The sequence below is a fragment of the Sciurus vulgaris genome (assembly GCF_902686455.1).
Source record: "Sciurus vulgaris genome assembly, chromosome: 11".
Taxonomy (NCBI): Eukaryota; Metazoa; Chordata; class Mammalia; order Rodentia; family Sciuridae; genus Sciurus; species Sciurus vulgaris.
In genome coordinates this window covers 103,922,149-103,940,510 of record NC_136472.1, presented here as the reverse complement: position 1 = coordinate 103,940,510, position 18,362 = coordinate 103,922,149, and the positions used below count along the sequence as shown (strand labels likewise).

At 34.2% G+C, this 18,362-nt stretch overlaps 1 protein-coding gene across 1 annotated transcript in view; it reads right to left on the bottom strand.

Moving 5' to 3' along the window:
• ATM (ATM serine/threonine kinase) overlaps nt 1-18,362 on the bottom strand; it is a 143,107-nt gene that overhangs the window by 42,973 nt on the left and 81,772 nt on the right. The window contains 8 exon segments of the mRNA XM_079101572.1: nt 3,621-3,740; nt 4,794-4,898; nt 6,660-6,808; nt 7,385-7,487; nt 7,587-7,675; nt 9,821-9,908; nt 12,310-12,465; nt 15,483-15,570. Of these exon segments, the coding sequence (XP_078957698.1) occupies nt 3,621-3,740; nt 4,794-4,898; nt 6,660-6,808; nt 7,385-7,487; nt 7,587-7,675; nt 9,821-9,908; nt 12,310-12,465; nt 15,483-15,570 (898 nt within the window).

The window sequence follows — 18,362 nt, the reverse complement described above, 5'->3', positions numbered from 1 at the left end:
AGGGCATTTAAATAGAAGCTATTAAAAACCTACCATACAAGAAAAGTCCAGGACCAGACAGATTCTCAGCCGAGTTCTACAAGACCTTCAAAGAAGAACTCATCCCAATACTTCTCAAAGTATTCCAGGAAATAGAAAAGGAGGGTACCCTACCAAACTCATTCTATGAAGCTAATATCACCCTCATACCCAAACCAGGAAAAGACACATCAAGGAAAGAAAATTTTAGACCAATATCCTTGATGAATATAGATGCAAAGATCCTTAACAAAATACTGGCAAACCGTATCCAAAAACATATTAAGAAAATTGTGCACCACGATCAAGTGGGGTTCATTCCTGGAATGTAAGGAAGGTTTAACATCTGTAAATCAATTAACGTAACCCATGTCAATAGACTTAAGGATAAGAATCATATGGCTATTTCAATTGACACAGAAAAAGCATTCGACAAAATACAACACCCCTTCATGCTCAAAATACTAGAAAAAATAGGGAGAGTAGGAACATACCTGAACACTGTAAAGGGTATTTATGCTAAGCCCACGGCCAACATCATTCTTAATGGAGAAAAACTGAAAGCATTCCCTTGAAAAATGGGAACAAGACAGGGATGCCCTCTTTCACCTCTTCTATTCAACATCATCCTTGAAATACCAGCCAGAGCAATTAGACAGACTAAAGAAATTAAAGGGATAAGAATAGGAAAAGAGGAACTCAAGCTGTCATTATTTGCTGATGACATGATTCTCTATTTAGAGGATCCAAAAAACTCCTCCAGAAAACTTCTAGACCTCATCAATGAATTCAGCAAAATAGCAGGATATAAAATCAACACATATAAATCTAAAGCATTTTTATACATAAGCGATGAAACATCTGAATGGGAAATGAGGAAAACAACTCCATTCGCAATAGCCACAAAAAAAATAAAATATTTGGGAATCAATCTAACAAAGAGGTAAAAGACCTCTACAATGAAAACTCAAAACATTGAAGAAAGAAATTGAGGGAGACCTTAGAAGATGGAAAGATCTCCCATGTTCTTGCATAAGCAGAATTAATATTATCAAAATGGCCATACTTCCAAAGGCGCTATACAGATTTAACACAATTCCAATTAAAATCCCTATGACATTTCTCATAGAAACAAAAAAGCAATCATGAAATTCATCTGGAAGAACAAAAGACCCAGAATAGTCAAAGCAATCCTGGGCAGGAAGAGTAATGCAGTAGGTATCACTATACCAGACCTTAAACTCTACTATAGAGCAATAGTAACAAAAATGGCATGGTACTGGCACCAAAACAGACAGGTAGATCAATGGAGAAAAGATAAGTCTCTTCAACAAATGGTGCTGGGAAAACTGGAAATCCATATGCGGTAAAATGAAATTAAACCCATATTTCTCACCCTGTACAAAACTCAACTCAAAATGGATCAAGAATTTAGGAATTAGACCTGAGACCCTTCACCAAATACAAGAAAAAGTAGGCCCGAATCTCTACCACGTTGGCTTAGGACCAGACTTCCTTAACAAGACCCCCATAGCTCAAGAAATAAAACCAAGAATCAATAAATGGGATACATTCAAACTAAAAAGTTTTTTCTTAGCGCAGGAAACAATCAATAATGTGAAAAGAGAGCCTACAGAGTGGGAGAAAATCTTTTCCACACACACTTCAGACAGAGCACTCATCTCTAAAGTTTGTAAAGAACTTAAAAAACTTTACACCCAAAATACAAAGAACCCAATCAATAAATGGTAAGGAAATGGGCAGACACTTCACAGATGATGATGTACAGATGATCAACAAATATATGAAAAAGTGCTCATCCTCTCTAGTAATTAGAGAAATGCAAATTAAAAGCACCCTAAGATTTCATCTAACTCCATTGAGAATGACTATTATCAAAAACACAAGCAGTAATAAGTGTTGGCGTGGATGTGGGGAAAAAGGCACACTTGTACTTTGTTCGTGGAGTTGGAAATTGTTACAGCCACTCTGGAAAGCAGTATGGAGATTACTCAGAAAGTTTGGAAGGGACCCACCATTTGCAGCTATCCCACTCCTTGGTTTATACCCAAAGGACTTAAAACCAGCATACTGCAGTCACATCCATGTTCACAGCAGCTCAATTTGCAATAGGTAGATTGTGGAACCAAACTAGATGCCCTTCAATTGACAAATGAAGAAACTGTGGTATATATACACAATGGAATATAACTCAGCCATAAAGAAGAATAAAATTATGGCATTTGCTGGTAAATGGATGAAGTTGGAAAATATCATGCTAAGTGAAACAGGCCAAGCCCAAGAAACCAAAGGCAGAATGTTTTCTCTGAGAAGTGCGTGACAATATATAATGAGGGGGGTGGTGGGGGGAAGAGAAGAATGAAGGAACTTTGGATGGTGTAGAGGAAAAAGGGGTGGGAGGGGGTGGGGATGGAAAAACAGAATGAAACAGACAGTATTACCCTATATATATATATGATCACATGAATGGTGTGAATCTATATTGTGTACAACCTTAGAAATGAAAAGTTGTACCCCTCCAAAAAAATAAATAAAATAAAACCACCAAAAAAAGGAATAGACAATAAAAGGAATTTTTATAGTCACAAGCTTAGAACTTGTAAAAAATTCTAAATAAGAACAAAATTTAAAAAAAACTACAAAATGGTATGTGGTCAGACCCCCTAAGAGATTGGCAGAGAGGCCATAGATAATAAATATTTTAAAAAATTTTCTTAAAACACTCTTTGAAATAATAAATAGTAGTCCTTGTAAATAAAAACTCTTCTAAAATGGGAAAATATTCATCAGACCTATCAGAATTCCTACACCTCTAGTCTTGCTTCCATGTTCTTTGTGGTAAAGGAGGACATATCTGTAAGGAAATGAAGTAAACTCATTATTTAACTTCAGAGGATGACTGTGCATAACTGCAGCTGTCATATCACAATTCAGTGAAGGCAAAGCTGGCACTGGCAAAAATTTCATCTGCTAACATTATTTACTAAAAGAATAGAAAATGCATACTGTACAACTCACTTATGTGAACAGCATGTTTGCTTCTCAGATGCTTAAAGTAAACAGGATCTAACTTGACTACTATACTGAGAAAAAAGACAAAGCAGGGAGATTAAGATAATCAGATAATGACTAGGAAATGAAAGCTCTTGCAGTGGCTTGGTAGAGAAGGAAGCAGTGATACAAATTCGCAGGAAGCAAATCTTCCCTAGAAAGATCTCAATCATTTTATACTCAGGAACTACTTCATATTCCTAGAAACTATTGAAGACCACAAAGAACTTCTAATTTTGACATATCTATTGATATTTACCACATTAGAAAGTACAATGGGGAAAATATAATGTATTAGTTTATTTTAAAAAATGATAAGTCATGGGTTGGGACTGTGGCTTAGTGGTAGAGCACTTGCCTAGCATGTGTGAGGCACTGGATTTGATTCTCAGCACCACATAAAAATATAAATAAAACATTGTGTCCATCTACAGCTGAAAGTATTTTTTTAAATGAGAAGTCATATACAAGACACTATTAGTAACAGAAAAGTTGCTTTCTGGGATTACAGAATCACATTAATTACATACCTTGAGAAAAGTTGTCCAATGTTTTCTAACTCTCCAATGGTCTGCAATCTACTAAGTGTGGGGTACAGTGAGTACACAGACTCAAGACTGCCTTTACACAACTCTTCCACTTCTTTTACTCTAATGGCAAAAGAGAAAAGAAATAAAACTTTGAAAACAAAGAAGAGGCTGGACATGGTGGTGCATGCATACAATCCTAGTGACATGGGAAGCTGAGGTAGGATTGCAGGTTTGAGGCCAGCCTAGGCAACTAAGCAGGATCCTTCGTCTCAAAATAAAAATAAAAAGGATTGGATGTAGCTTAGAGGTAAAGCACCTCTGGGTTCAATCCCCAGTACCAAAACCAAAAACCAAAACAAAACCCAAAAAACTAAGAGATTTTTAGGAAGACAGAAATACAAATCTGTGATTATAGAGATATCATCGCAGGCTTGCTATTAATCTAATAATACTAATATTCACAAACATTAGTGAATATGAAATAGCAGTGGAGAAAATATTAGCCTTGTGATCATACAGCCCTAGATCTAAATCCTAGTTCTGCCCCTTTTGGCTGTTTAACTTTGGACATATCACTGGATTTCACTAAGCCCTTCACTTCCATACTTTTTTTTTCCCATACATATTTTGAAGATTAGAGAACAACTGAGAAAAGAATCTGGGGTAGCACGTAATATGCACCTAAATAAGAGCAAATATTACTGCTGTAATATAGCATTCACTAGGTTGCTAATCACTGTTAAATAAAAAAGTTACATTTTAATGTAACTTTTACATTAATTACTTATTTAGGCATCATCTCATTTGTCCCTCAAAACAACCCTGTAAGCACTGACCACATAAATTAGAACTCTAATGCTAAGAGAGTAAATAAATGTCATGTAATACTTAAGGAGACAAGATTAAAATTCTCAGGACACTTGTATAGGAAGAAAACAAAGGAGTAGGAATTACAGACTTTCTTGAGAGCTTTGGGTAAAAAAACTGACATTGAGGTCCCAAAGAAAACATTTTTTTGAGGGAAGAACAAGGAAGGGCAAAGAAACACTTAACCTAGCCACCATGTCTTTATCCCTACAACACTGCAAATCCTCACATTGAAATTATTCCTTAAGTTTTGAAAAAACAAGCCATGACATAAAACAGTAAAATAACTTTGACTTCTTATAATACCTGGCATATCTGAGACTTTCATAAAATGTGGAGAATTCTCTGTCTCTCAGAGACTGCAATGCATTGTACAATGATTCGTGGTAACTGGTTCCTTCTAGTCCTTTGCTGTGAGATAATTCCAAAAGAAAAGAAAAATACATATTTAAAAACAAAAATCTAAATATATACATGTATAAATAACTCAAAAGAACAAAATTTTAAAAGTGAAATTAACATTTTTATTTTTAATTAAAAACATTTCTAGAAATTTGGTTAAGAAATGCTAATTATTTTATGGATCATTTAAATTCTTCAAGCAAGAAAAAAAAAGGAAATTTCTCAGATACTTTGCCTGGTTTCAAATATGCTATATTTTCATTTATTTATTCAGTGAACACATATTATGTGTCAGGCATTAAGAACAAGTTCTAATGTGGGAAATCACTGGCAAACAGTCAGATCAGGGCCCATTCCCACGGAGCTTATGTTTGATTTGGACAGTAAATAAGAATAGCAGCAGACAGTGACAATCGACAAGCTGAGAATTAAAATAGGATTTAAAAAAAAAACAAAAAACTGAGCATGATCAAGTGGCTACTTTAGAAAGGGTAGTCAAAAAAAGGTCTATCTGAAGATACGGCATTACTAAACCAAAGACAGAATGACAAGAAACTGCCACCCACATGGAGAAAAGCAGAATATATATCTGTAAGGCCTTTCTGTGAGCATATCATGGATTGATCAAAAAACACAGAGAAGACCTTTGTGGCTGAAAGATGGCAAATGAGAGAGTGGCATATACTGACACAAGCAGGACCCAACTTATACTGCAAAATGTTTAAACCATTTGAGAGCAAATCTCCAGAATTTTATAGTAATCTTATAGTTTGAAATCTGAAAGGCATTCTAATTAAATTATTAAATTTAATATGCAATTAAATATGATTTCATTTTTTAGTGTCTATGTTATATAAATGTGAAATCCTTTATTAGATTAGCTGTTTGGTTTATAATTTTAAAAATATGGTGCTAGGAGTGGAGGTGTTTGCCTGTAATCCCAGCGACTCAGGAGGCTGAGACAGGAGGATTGCAAGTTCAAGGTCAGTGTCAGCAACTAAGCAAGGCTCTAAGGAGCTTAGTAAGATCCTGTCTCAAAAAATAAGAAAGAAAGAAAAAGGGCTGGGGATGTAGCTCAGAGGTAAAGTGCCCATGGGTTTAAAAATAATAATAAATAAAATAAAAAATATGGTGACCCGACACACAAGTGACAAATATTATGTTCCTGGATAAGTGATTAAGCATCTTTTAATAAAAAAAATTCATGCATAAAGATAATTGGTCCTTTGTATACCATCTAGCCAATACAAGTACTATATGATTAAAATGTTTGTAGCAGCAAGTGAAAAGAGAAATACCTATGCCTTTCTTTGGATTCCTCAATCCAAGAAAAAGTGAGTCAATGAATTCTCATAAGAAAATATCTTTGAGGGGCTGGGGTTGTGGCTCAGTTGTAGAGTGCTTGCCTAGCATGTGTGAGGCACTGGGTTCAAACCTCAGACCACATATAAATAAATAAATAAAATAAAAGTCCACTGACAACTAAAAAATATTTTTAAAAAATACCTTTGATATTTCTAGTTCCCAAAATATTTGAGGAGAGGGGTGGAGTTGTGCTAATGGGAAAAAAAAAAAAAAAAAAAAGAGGGAAGTTCAGGTCTAGTTTTGTTTACTGTTTGTTGCTATCTTACTTAGGAATGCATAGCTTGGAGAATCTATAAAATACAGAAAATACAACTCCTGTTACATTAGTAGAATAAAATAAAAAACAGTTATTTAGAACTAGAAAAGAGGCAATTTTTTTTTTTTAAAGTTGGATTTTTTTCTTACTTAAAAGAATCGTAATGGTCCCACTGCATATTCCTCCATGCTGCTTGGTAATGAAGTTCCTGTAGTTCAGCACACCACTCTTCATTTTCATGATCTAACCCTTTTAAGTAGATGGAAAGAATATGGCAGAGTCCCAAATTCTGTAAGGCCTAAATGGAAATTTTTTTTTAATAATTAATGATCTCAACAGAAAACTAGAGAAATAAAAAATTAACAAACATAAAACTAACTCCAAAAAACTTAAATGATATACTTACAGTCCCAAAATGTTGCTTAGTATGTTTCCCCAAAAACACTAAAATTGAACTCATAGGGTTCTAATATTTAATGGAAGAATGACTAAAGAGCCAATCATTGACTAAATTAATAATAGAAGTGACTACTTCAGAAATGAAACCAATTCCAATGCAAACTATGAGAAATAGTATACATGGATTTTTCCATGTGAGGCCCTAGGTATACTACCTGGCAAATGTACACACTCAAGAAATGTCTTTTGTTAGCTAACAAAAATTATGATTAACAAACCTAAACTATCTTTTAGGTTAATGACCTACCTGGCTTTCCTATGTATTCCTCAGTTTTTAGCCCAAAGCCTATAAAACAGGTAACTTCCAATCTCATCTCTTGAGTTCATCTGGCTGTGAAAATATTCCACTGACTTATTGAAATTCTATTAGCACTGTGCTAGTGGCATTTTTAAAAATCCAAGAAAAAAAATATACCTGAATTATTCCTGCCTGGCGAGTTGCTGAGGAGATTGTTGTCTCAAGGTCATATGTTACTAAGGCTTTCTCCCACATCGCTTCATGTTCATATGTTCGTAGTCTATAAGAAACAGTTGTAAAAATATCTCTTGGTTCTATGTGCACAGAACTCCTTCATGGACAAAATTACTATACCATTATATAGAAAAATGTGATTTACCTAGTAAGGGGTTGTAACATTTTCCCTCCACCACAGCCATACAGACTATCTGGCTCTCCTATACTTCTGTAGATTTCTAACAGAAGATCCTTAAAACAGAAATACAACAAAAACGAGATGGGAAAAGTCACTTCATAAATTTAGGAAACTTTAAGTTGCATCATTATCAACACATAATTCTCAACTCTAAATGTTGCACTATAAAAGTAAAATAAAATAATATTCAAATATATACTGTAGGGCTGGGGCTGTAGCTCAGTGGCAGAGATCCTGCCTAGCACGTGAGGCACTGGGTTCAATCCTCAGCACCACATAAAATAAAACAAAACAAATAAAGGCATACTGTCCTTCTACAATGACAACAACAAAACAAATATATACTACAGATATAGACTGACACCACAGCAGGCTGGTCCCAGATGACAAAATTATCATTATCTACCTTAGAAGAATGGATCAAAATTTCTTGAATTAGATAATAAATACCAACCTAGCAAGCTTTATCTGATGCGAAAATAAAACAGAAAAAAAACCCATCCTGTCAATAGATAAAATTATATGCATAAAAATGAAGCTCCACAAAGTTGAACTCTTGAAACTAAAATTGGCAAGGATAAAATTCATGAGTTTTTCTTTAAAAAAAAAAACACCCAAGACTATATCACAGTTTGTAAAATGTGATATGGATTAAGAATTGTTTGATTTACTCAAATTTTTGCTATAAAATTTACATAAGAAAGACTGATTCTATTTAAAACACTACCAGTAAAATAAAAATGAAAATAGAAAAAGAAGCTGTTTTGCAGAGAAAATTAATCAACCAATTTAACTGCCTTTATGTCCTACTCTGGGAAGTATTTACTGAATTCGAATTTGCCAATATAGGCGTAGTCTCATAATAAGAATCCAACCGTTATTATTCATAAATATGAAGTCAAGTCCTCAAAGTTGAAACATTCAGTACCCAAGCTTAGTACAATGCCTGGTACAGAGAAGATACTCCAAAAAGTCCATCGGAAAGCCTTGCATAACTGATAGTATGAAGAGTTAAGGAAAAAGAGCAATGAAAGATTAACACCAGACTTGGCAACATGAAGTTTACTGAAGATATTAGCAAGTGCTATTTCTGAGGAATGAGTGGAAGGAAAGAAATGGAGACAGCAAATATAGACAACTTCAAAAAGTTTGGTTGTGAAGGGGGGGAGGAAGAAAGAGAAAGAGAGAGAGAGAGAGAGACAGACACGCACACACACACAGAGAGACACGCACACACACACAGAGACACACACACACACACACACACACACACACACACACACACACACACCCACCCACCCACCCACCCACCCTAGAAGAACATACCAGGAAGAGGGAAGGTATTTTGTATTCGTGAGAGAAATATTTAACAGTAGAGGTTTGAAAATGTTTAGAATATAGTTCAGAGGCAGCACAGCATATTAAAAAATAAAGTTTCTGAGAAAGAGCAGACAAATAAAAAGTACAGGAAGAAGGATTAGCACTAGATAAAGGGAGAAATTATTTCTCTAGTTTAATAAGACAGATGGTTATGACAAGGGAACATGCAGGGAGATTTAAATGTTTGATGGTGGGTTTCCTATCTATACCAACTATTTTCTCCAATAAGTAGGAGGCTAGCTGAAAGCAGAGGCAGAAAAGTGAAGATAAAAAATTTAAGCAAGGTAGAGAAGCTCAAATTGTTGTAAAAGAGTGAGTTGACCACAGCAAGTTAGTGAGACTAAGAGACACTGTGGTGGGTCAATTTGAAAGTAGATTTTAGGAAATGTGACAATGAACAAGTACATATATATGTATTATATATTAAAATTATAATTTTATATATATATATTATAAACTACAAGTGATATACAGAAAATGAACAGGGTACATGCAAAAAAAAAAAAAAAAAAAAAAAAAAAACACAATAAAAACTCACCCAATGAGTTGGGTGGTTTTACTTCCATCTTTCAGATAAGGGAACTCAAGGTCAGAAAGGTTAAGTAATTTGTGCAAGATTCTATAACTAAGTGGCAGAGTCAGGATTAGATTTCAGGTCAGTTTACTTGAAGACCTTAACTTCAAACCATGAATGTATAGAGATGATTATCTGCTCAAAGAGTAACTTCGTTCTACAATCAAATGACATCACTATAAAAAATAATAATCAAAATACAAGATTAAACATTGCTATAAACATTACAATCTCTAATATTTACCTGTAAACTTATTCCAGTTTCTTCTTTGCTTTTTTCACTCAAACTAGAAATAGTTGTACTTTGGCTTCCTTCTTCAAAAGTAAGACTTCTGCTTATCAAAAGAAGTACTTCTTTTAATGAGAACATACTACTTGGAGGCTTCTGAATACAGAAACCATAGACTTGGACAGGGAAAAAAAAAACTAATGGAGGTAGGAAAAAAACTAACAAACCATTTATACTTTAAAAGAGATTATTGTTTATACCTAGAACTGAAAAGAAATTTGTGAATGTTAATTCCATAGATGATAATTACATTTAATAAAATCATCATGTTTGGGAAGGTTATATGCCAAATCACACTTATTTATAAAGGAACAAACCTGTTTAAAAATAGAGATGTTCCCAAATCAGTTCTTAAATATTCTGTTAGTGGTTTTACCTAAAGTTTCAACTTAATTAACAATCACAGACATACAAATTAAGATCACAATGAGACATAATTTAACACTGATGAACTGATAAAAATTAAGAAATCTGAAACGCTACTTAAACCCTTACACCAAATTAATAAGTTAAATCTAAGACTATTAAGATGACTGAAGCTGTGAAGTAATATCTGTTGTCAAAATTTTGTTTGGTAGAGTTTCTTCCTCAAACAATTAGGGACACTATCAATGAAATCCCACACTTTTTCAGGAGCAAGTTAAAAAAAACTTTACCCAGGGGCTGGGGTTGTGGTTCAGTGGTAATATGCTCGCCTAGTATGTGTGAGGCACTGGGTTCAATCCTCAGCATCACATAAAAATAAATAAGTAGAATAAAGGCATTATGTCCATCTACAACTAAAAAATATTTAAAAAAAAAAAAAAACTTTACCTGTATCCGGAATACTAAGTTTGAGGAACTTTGTTATTAAACAGTCCAAATAGGATATTTGAGAGAGCAATTAATTTTCTTGACCTGACAGCACTGGTAAAGTGTTAATCTGTATTTTATGTACAAATATACTCTTGGCCACTTTAGATTTACAAAGCTTCAGCTCACCTAACAGAGTCATGGAAGAAAACTAACATCTCTTAACCTCTATACACTTCATTTCTTTTACTTCCTCTTCCCATCAGACCTCTGGGGACTAAAAACAGACTATCAAAGCCAATAGTAAACCTCTCCTAATGGTAACCAAAATAACCTAGGCAACCTGGGGCTGAGGATATAGTCCTGTTGCAAGAGTACTTGCCCAGTAAGTGCAAAACTCTGGATTCAATTCTCTAGCACTACTAAAAAACCAGAAATGAGTAATTCTGCAAAAGTTTGCAACATTCCATACAATCACTTACCATCAAACTAATAGGTGCTTCTATTTATACTCCTAGAAGGGATAACTTGTTCATTCCTGATTGGTAAGAAATACTATTCTGCAGGACCAAGAAACTAAAACACATTCAAAGTGTAATTACTACTACCAAGTATGCAGACTCTACTAAAATTGGTAATACTCTTAAGAATAGACAGCAATCCATTTCTTACTCATTACCTAAAGGACAACATGCCTGTCTTCATAAGTTTATAGTGATCATGAAAATATCTATTACATAGTATACACAGTGTCCACATATTGTGTGTTTTCAACTAAAAAGCATAAATTAAATATCAAACCATAAGTTAAGAAATTGGTCCACGTCTACTAAGTTAATTACATTTGAACTAGGATCTGAATTCTGGTTCCTGGTTTTCCTTAGTATAAAAAGTACACTACTAGCTTACTGACAATCTAAAGTAAAAATTATTGGTAGCAAGAATGATAACTGTGTCAACACAATACCTCTTAGATATTTCCATTTCTTAATATGGATGATTGGTGATAAAGTGAGGCTAAATATAAAAGTAAACACTAGGCTATTTCACATAAACAAAGATTTAAGGAGAGCAGTTGGGATAATAAAGCGTGCACTTTTATTCTCCCACTTTATTGGCTACTTTTCACCATGCTCTAGGACTGTATTTATGAGATTCTCATGAGAGCTCTCATAAAGTTAGTAGAAATACGGACAGATAACACAGACATGAAATTTCTTTGGTCACAGAAAAGAGTCACATTACTCTATACTCAAAAGTAAAATAGATACTGAATAGTTAAGGGATTAGTGGCAAATCTAGCATAACTGAAATTAGGGATAAATTCAATCATTTAAAAAATATTTATTGATCAATTATATTATGTTCTCAATGCTAGCTGATTAGGGGAATACAGAGAAAAATAAAAATGGCCTCTGTCTTCCCAAAGTTTACTATCTGTATAATTTTTGTAATATATAATAAAACATTTCTATTTATCTCAGAGTGGAATTACTTTTTAAAATTTTATTGCTGTTTCACTTTAAAACAGAAATGTCTACCTAAAATGTCTTTTAAATGAGGAGAGGCACCAAAATAAATCTTTTCTATATATCTTTATTGAAACAATGTCAACATCAAGTTTAAAAACCAAAACTTCTAAACTGAATTACCTTTTCTCTTGATCATCCATGCTCTTCTTATCTGCATAGATTTCTGCATAGAGCAATGCTGTAAAGTGAGCAGCACAAGATTGAGCTACTTTGGCAACCTCCAGATAATTCAAATCCAGCCAGAATGCATCATCAAATACTGTTCCTGCTGAAGGTCTAAAGAAATATTAACCATGTTATCCATTTTTTAAACTTCAACATTAAAAGAAAAGCATAATGATATAGTATAACACACTGGGAGTAGCTGCTAGTTACACAGAAAATTACATTCAAATACCTGAAAACCGTATTTCCCTAATAAATAGTTATAAACATTCTAAGATGGCATGGAGACTCTAGTTCCTTAATCTTTCGGATCACAAACCCCTCGGAGAAGATGCTGAAAGCTATAACCCATCATCCCATACAAATCTGAACTTCATGCCTTCCCTCCACCAAAAAATACATGCGCCATTAGCTAAGAATAGGCAGCATAAAACAGCTGGTAATGCACATGTGTGCACATGCACACACACACACACACACACACACACACAGACACATCCTTTAATATAGATAATTTAATGAAATTATTCTGTCTCTCTTAAGTCACAATCACAAGTCTTTCCTACTACAGTCATTTTCTCTTTAGTTTACTGCATAAGGTGAGTTATTTAATAAAAATCTCCCATGGTAGTAATAGCAGATGAGAACTGGGAAAATAGAATAGTATATTTTACAAAACTAACATAAAGATATGACAAAGTAGTGGTTAAGAGCACTGGCTTTGGAAGAGCAGAGTTAGGTAAAAAGAAAGCTGTAGCACCCAGTACTAGTTGTAAGATCTTCAGCAACTTAACTCCTTCAGCCTCAGTTTCCTATTTTTCTCATTTATAAATTCCCAAAAAAATATACATCAGAGAGCAGTTGAAATGATTACATAAAACTTGTAAAACTAAGGAATAAACTGTCTTCTACACAACTCCTTAACTGCAGTTGGTATTTCTGAGAAGTCAATCTGACCACTGAAAGAAAGCTGCTGGCATTTTTTAATGTCAGGTATGTTATTACATACTTTATCTATTTTAATTACCACAAACCAACCCCCACTTCAAGGTAGACATTAGCCTGATTTTAAAGATGATAAACAGGTTCAAAGACACCAAATAATTTGTACAGGTCACAAAGCTTGTAAGTATCAGACTTCAACTTGAGCTCACAGGTCCTTATTGTTATTTTCTATGTCCCATTCACATTTTCTCAACAATCGTTTTTAAAGATCTTACTGAGAATTAGAACTGAATATTAAGAATTTTGATCTTGTACAATTGCTATGTGTCAAATAAAAATAAAATATACTAAAAAGGAAGAATTTTTATCTTCTCAAGTCCTGCCAACATCAACAACATTTCACTTCGATAAATCTGAAATGAATGACTTCAAGGTGGAAACTGCCTCCCAGCACCACGATGCTCCTACCTACAGTTGAAGTTTTGAATGGGTTTTCTCAGAAAAGAATCTGGTACAAAACAATAAAGCAAATCAGTCACTTTCTTAACAGAATTGAAGACCACCAAAAGTTAAAACACTTCTTTTTCCATGAGTAGAGCAGAATGGTATAAAGTATTGAAACAAAGAGGAATTCTTTTTTAAGATGTAAATGCATTTTGCTTTAAAAACTGTTCTAGGGGCTGGGGAGATAGCTCAGTAGGTAGAGTGCTTGCCTTATAAGCACAAGGCCCTGGGTTCAATCCCCAGTACCCCCCCCAAAAAAAAAAAAAAAAAAAAAAAAAAAAAAAACAACTGTTCTATTCTTTTACAATTCCCCCCAACTCCTTACCAACCAGTCATACCACCATACACACTCATGAGACATCAATTCCTACATATTCAAATTACAGATTCTCCTTGACTTACAGTAGTTATGCCCTATTAAGCCCATCATAATTTGAAGATATTGTTAAGTAAAATGCACTGAATACAGCCAACCTACTGAACTCATAGCTTAGTAACAAAACACGCTGTGGAGTATCAATGGTTCACCTTCGTGATTGCACTGCTGTCACCCTCATGACAGCTCCACAAGAGGATCATGCTATATTATCACTAGACTAGAGTAAGATCAAAATTCAAAGGTTTTGTCTAGATGCTACTACTTTCATACCATTGTCAAACTGAAAAATCATCAACAGAACTATTCAAAGTTAGGGATAATTGTACAGACCCACTGTATTATTTCTTCAGAGTTTTGGTCAATCCTAGCAATTGTTATATTCTCTTTAAAATCTCATGAAGCCAGGTGTGATGGCACATGAGGATGATCCCAGCAACTCAGGAGGTTGAGGCAAGAAGAATGCAAAGTTCAAAGTCAACCTGGGCAACTTAGTAAGACCTTGTCTCAAAATAAAAATCAAAAGGGTTGAGGATGTACCTCAGTGGAAGAGCACCACTGGGTTCAAACCACAGTAACACACACAAACACACTCCTCATGAGAAATAACAGGAACAAAGATACTTTATAAGTATAGGTTAAATAATTTGCGCCTATCAGGAAAATAAACTCTGTTCTCCCAAAATGTTACTACAGACTATGGCATACAGTAAAGGAACTTATATCTTACGATATATAAGAGACATTCATACAACATTAGCTACTTCTAAAAACTAAAAGAAATGGGAAAAGTTAAAAGGAGTACAACATAATTGGTGCACACCTGTAATCCCAGCTACCTAGGACACAGGCAGGACTTCACAAGTTCAAGGTCAGTCTGGACAACTTAGTGAGATCCTGTCTCAAAATAAAAAATAAAAAGAGCTGGGATGTAGTTCCAAGGTACAGCACCCCTGAATTCAATCCCCAGAAATGGAAAAATAAATAAAGTGGGGCAACATAATTAAAAGTAACCTGGTAAAATCACTTGCTCCTTTCCCCTATCTCTGTAGATGAATAAACTAAAGCCCAAGAGGCTGCATGATATAGCAAAGATAAGACCATTACTGGTACCACTGGGACTGAGAGTTTCTGACACTGATTTAACCAAAGTATCATCCTGAATATGGATTAATACAAGGAACCAATTACATACAATGTTCTCCAACAGCTTCACCTAAAATCATTAGGTTAAAATTTGGCCACCAGTAACAAATTAGATTTCTAAATCCCTAAACTCAAGAAGCAATAGTCATTACATTACCTCTTCTGTCGTCTCATGTAGTCTACAACAGCTAGCATTGTTCTTTGTGATTTTTTATCCAAAGAGCATCGGAAAAAGGGTTCTGATTCTAACAAAGAAAGAAAGAAATCTCTTCTCAGACTTGGTTGTGTCTCTGTCTCACTTTACACAGTATAGTACCTAATACAAAATTCGTTCTTAATAAATATGAATAAATAAATGGAATTTAATGGCATTTTTCTCTTTAAAAAACAATGATTAATATAACTGAGATTTTTACAGTGAAATTTACATTTTCTCTCTGAAAAGGTACCAATTCACTGCTTCAATAAAATCAAGAGCTTTTGTAAGCTAGGTGTTCAGTATGCAACCGTCAATAAGACAGACTATTTTTTTCTTATATGAGTTTTACAGCTATACATAATAGTTGGGTTCATCCTGACAAACTCATCTGCATATCGAATGTGATTTTAGTTCATGCTTCTCCATTTTCCCTCCCCTCTCTCCTTTTCCCTCTTCTACTCTACTAGACTTCTTTCCACTTCTCTATTTATTTATATTCCATTGGTTCTTTCTACCTATGCATAAAAGTGAAGTTCCCAGTGGCATATTTGTAATATGCAAATGATTTAAAATTCATTCTGTATTACATTGCCATACTCATCACTTCACTCTGCCTCTCGATCTCCTTCTACATTACTGATCATCCCTTTACCTTTATGTTATTCTACCCTTCCCTCCTCCTTTCCCTTATTTTACTCTAGCTTCTGCATATGAGAGAAAACATTCAACCTTTGAGTTTCTGAGTTTGGCTAATTTCATTTGGCATGATATTCTCCATTTCCATTCATATACTGGCAAAAGCCATAATTTCATTCTTTTTTATGGCTGAGTAGAACTCTACTGTATAGATACACCACAATTTCTCAATCCATTCATCTATTGATGGTTGATTCCATCCATCATTTAGCTATTGTGAATTGTGCTGCTATAAACATCGAGGTGGCTGTATTGCTGTAGTATGCTGATTTTAGAACTTTTGGGAAAATACCAAGGAGTGGGATTGCTGGGTCATATGGTGGTTCCATCCCAGGTTTTTTGTGGAATCTCCCATACTTCTTTCCAGAGTGGTTGTAGCTAGTCTGCAGCTCTACCAATGATGTACCTCCCCCACCCCCTCTGCCCACCTCACTACCATTTATGGTTCTTTATATTCTTGATCATTGCCATTCTGATGGGAGCCAGGTGAAATACTAGTGGAGTTTTGACTTGCATTTCTCTAATTGCTACAGATGTTGAACATTTTTGTGTGTTTTTGGTGGCCATTAGTGTTTCTCCTCTTGAGAAGTTTCTGTTTAGTTCTTTTGTCCATTTTTTGGTTGGGTTATTTGTTTTTCCGATGTTAATTTTTTTTTTTTTTTTTTAGTTCTTTGTACATTCTGAACATCAATCCCCTATCAGAGGGGTAGCTGGCCAGGATTTTCTCCCCTTCAGTAAGCTGTCTCTTCACACTCTTAATCGTTTCCTTTGCTGTGCAGAAGCTTTTTAGTCCTTATGTCATCCCACTTATTGATTCTTGGTTGTAGTATTTCTTGTGCTTTTGGGGTCTTATTAAGGAAGTCATTGCTAACACCTTTGTAATGGAGAGCTGACCCTATGTTTTCTTTTAGCAGTTGTACAGTTTCTGGCCTAATGAGTAAATCTTTGATCCATTTTAAGTTTTTGTACAGGGTGAAATACAGGGGTCTAGTTTCATTTATCTACAAGAAGCTATCCAGTTTTCTCAGCACCATTTGTGTAAAAGGCGTTCTTTTATCCAAGATATATTTTTGGCACCTTTGTCAAACATCAGATGACTGTTAAGTATGTGGATTGAAAAGATGGACTATTTTTGACTACACAGAACTCAATGACTAGCCTGGACATTCTCAACACAGGATGAGAAATGGTTTGAGGGAAAGTATAGAATGCTGCGGATACCTGCAGGAGGGATGCTCACCTGAATTAAGAAAAGTGTTGCAGAAAAGTGAAATGTGAAATCAAAGTAATGGTCCTCCAGGAAAAAAGGAAAGGACAACATACTAGGGAATATTAACAGTATCTGAGATGGTTGAAATTAGGAAAGAATATGGAGAACTTATGAAAGAATTTCAACTGTGCTGAACCACAGACTAGAAAACAATAAGGATTGATAGTGAAAGAGGGACACAATAAAGTTATTTACAATGAAGAATTGGCAGGATTGGTAATCAGATGAGATATGTTAAGAGGTTTCTGGCCTCAGAAACTGAGTGTCATTCATTAAAGAGGTACACAACAAAAAAGAAACCAAGCAAAAAGGATGAAGATGCAAATTTTATCTTTTGACAAGTGAGTTTGAGATGGCACATGGGAAGTAAATGGGGTGAGACTTACAGATCTCAAAAAAAAGATTAACAATTTAAATCTTATAGCAATCTATATTTATTTCCCTTCTCAATAACAGAATTTTATATGTGGTATTCAAATTTTTATTTAAGATAATAAAAATATTGGCACTCTATACAGATAAAACTGGATGATTTTACTTTTGAATAGTTGTAGCATAAATTGAACTATGTAATAAAATTTTTCTAATAATACTTTTAATTACATAATATTTAAACTTCAAATGGCTTACTCATGAATGTAGATCCCTTATATCTGTATTTCCAATTAAAAATAGAAGATTGCTGACAAAGTCTTAAAAGATTTCACTTTAGGATTTTCATTTTGACAACCCTAAGATAACTCAAGTTAAGTAAAATACTCTATTTAATTTTGATGAATAATTTATATTCTAGTAGAGCCACAGGATGGGCAACTGTGTCTATTATATTTTTCCAAATAGATTTATTTTTCATTTAGAACTGACACATAAAA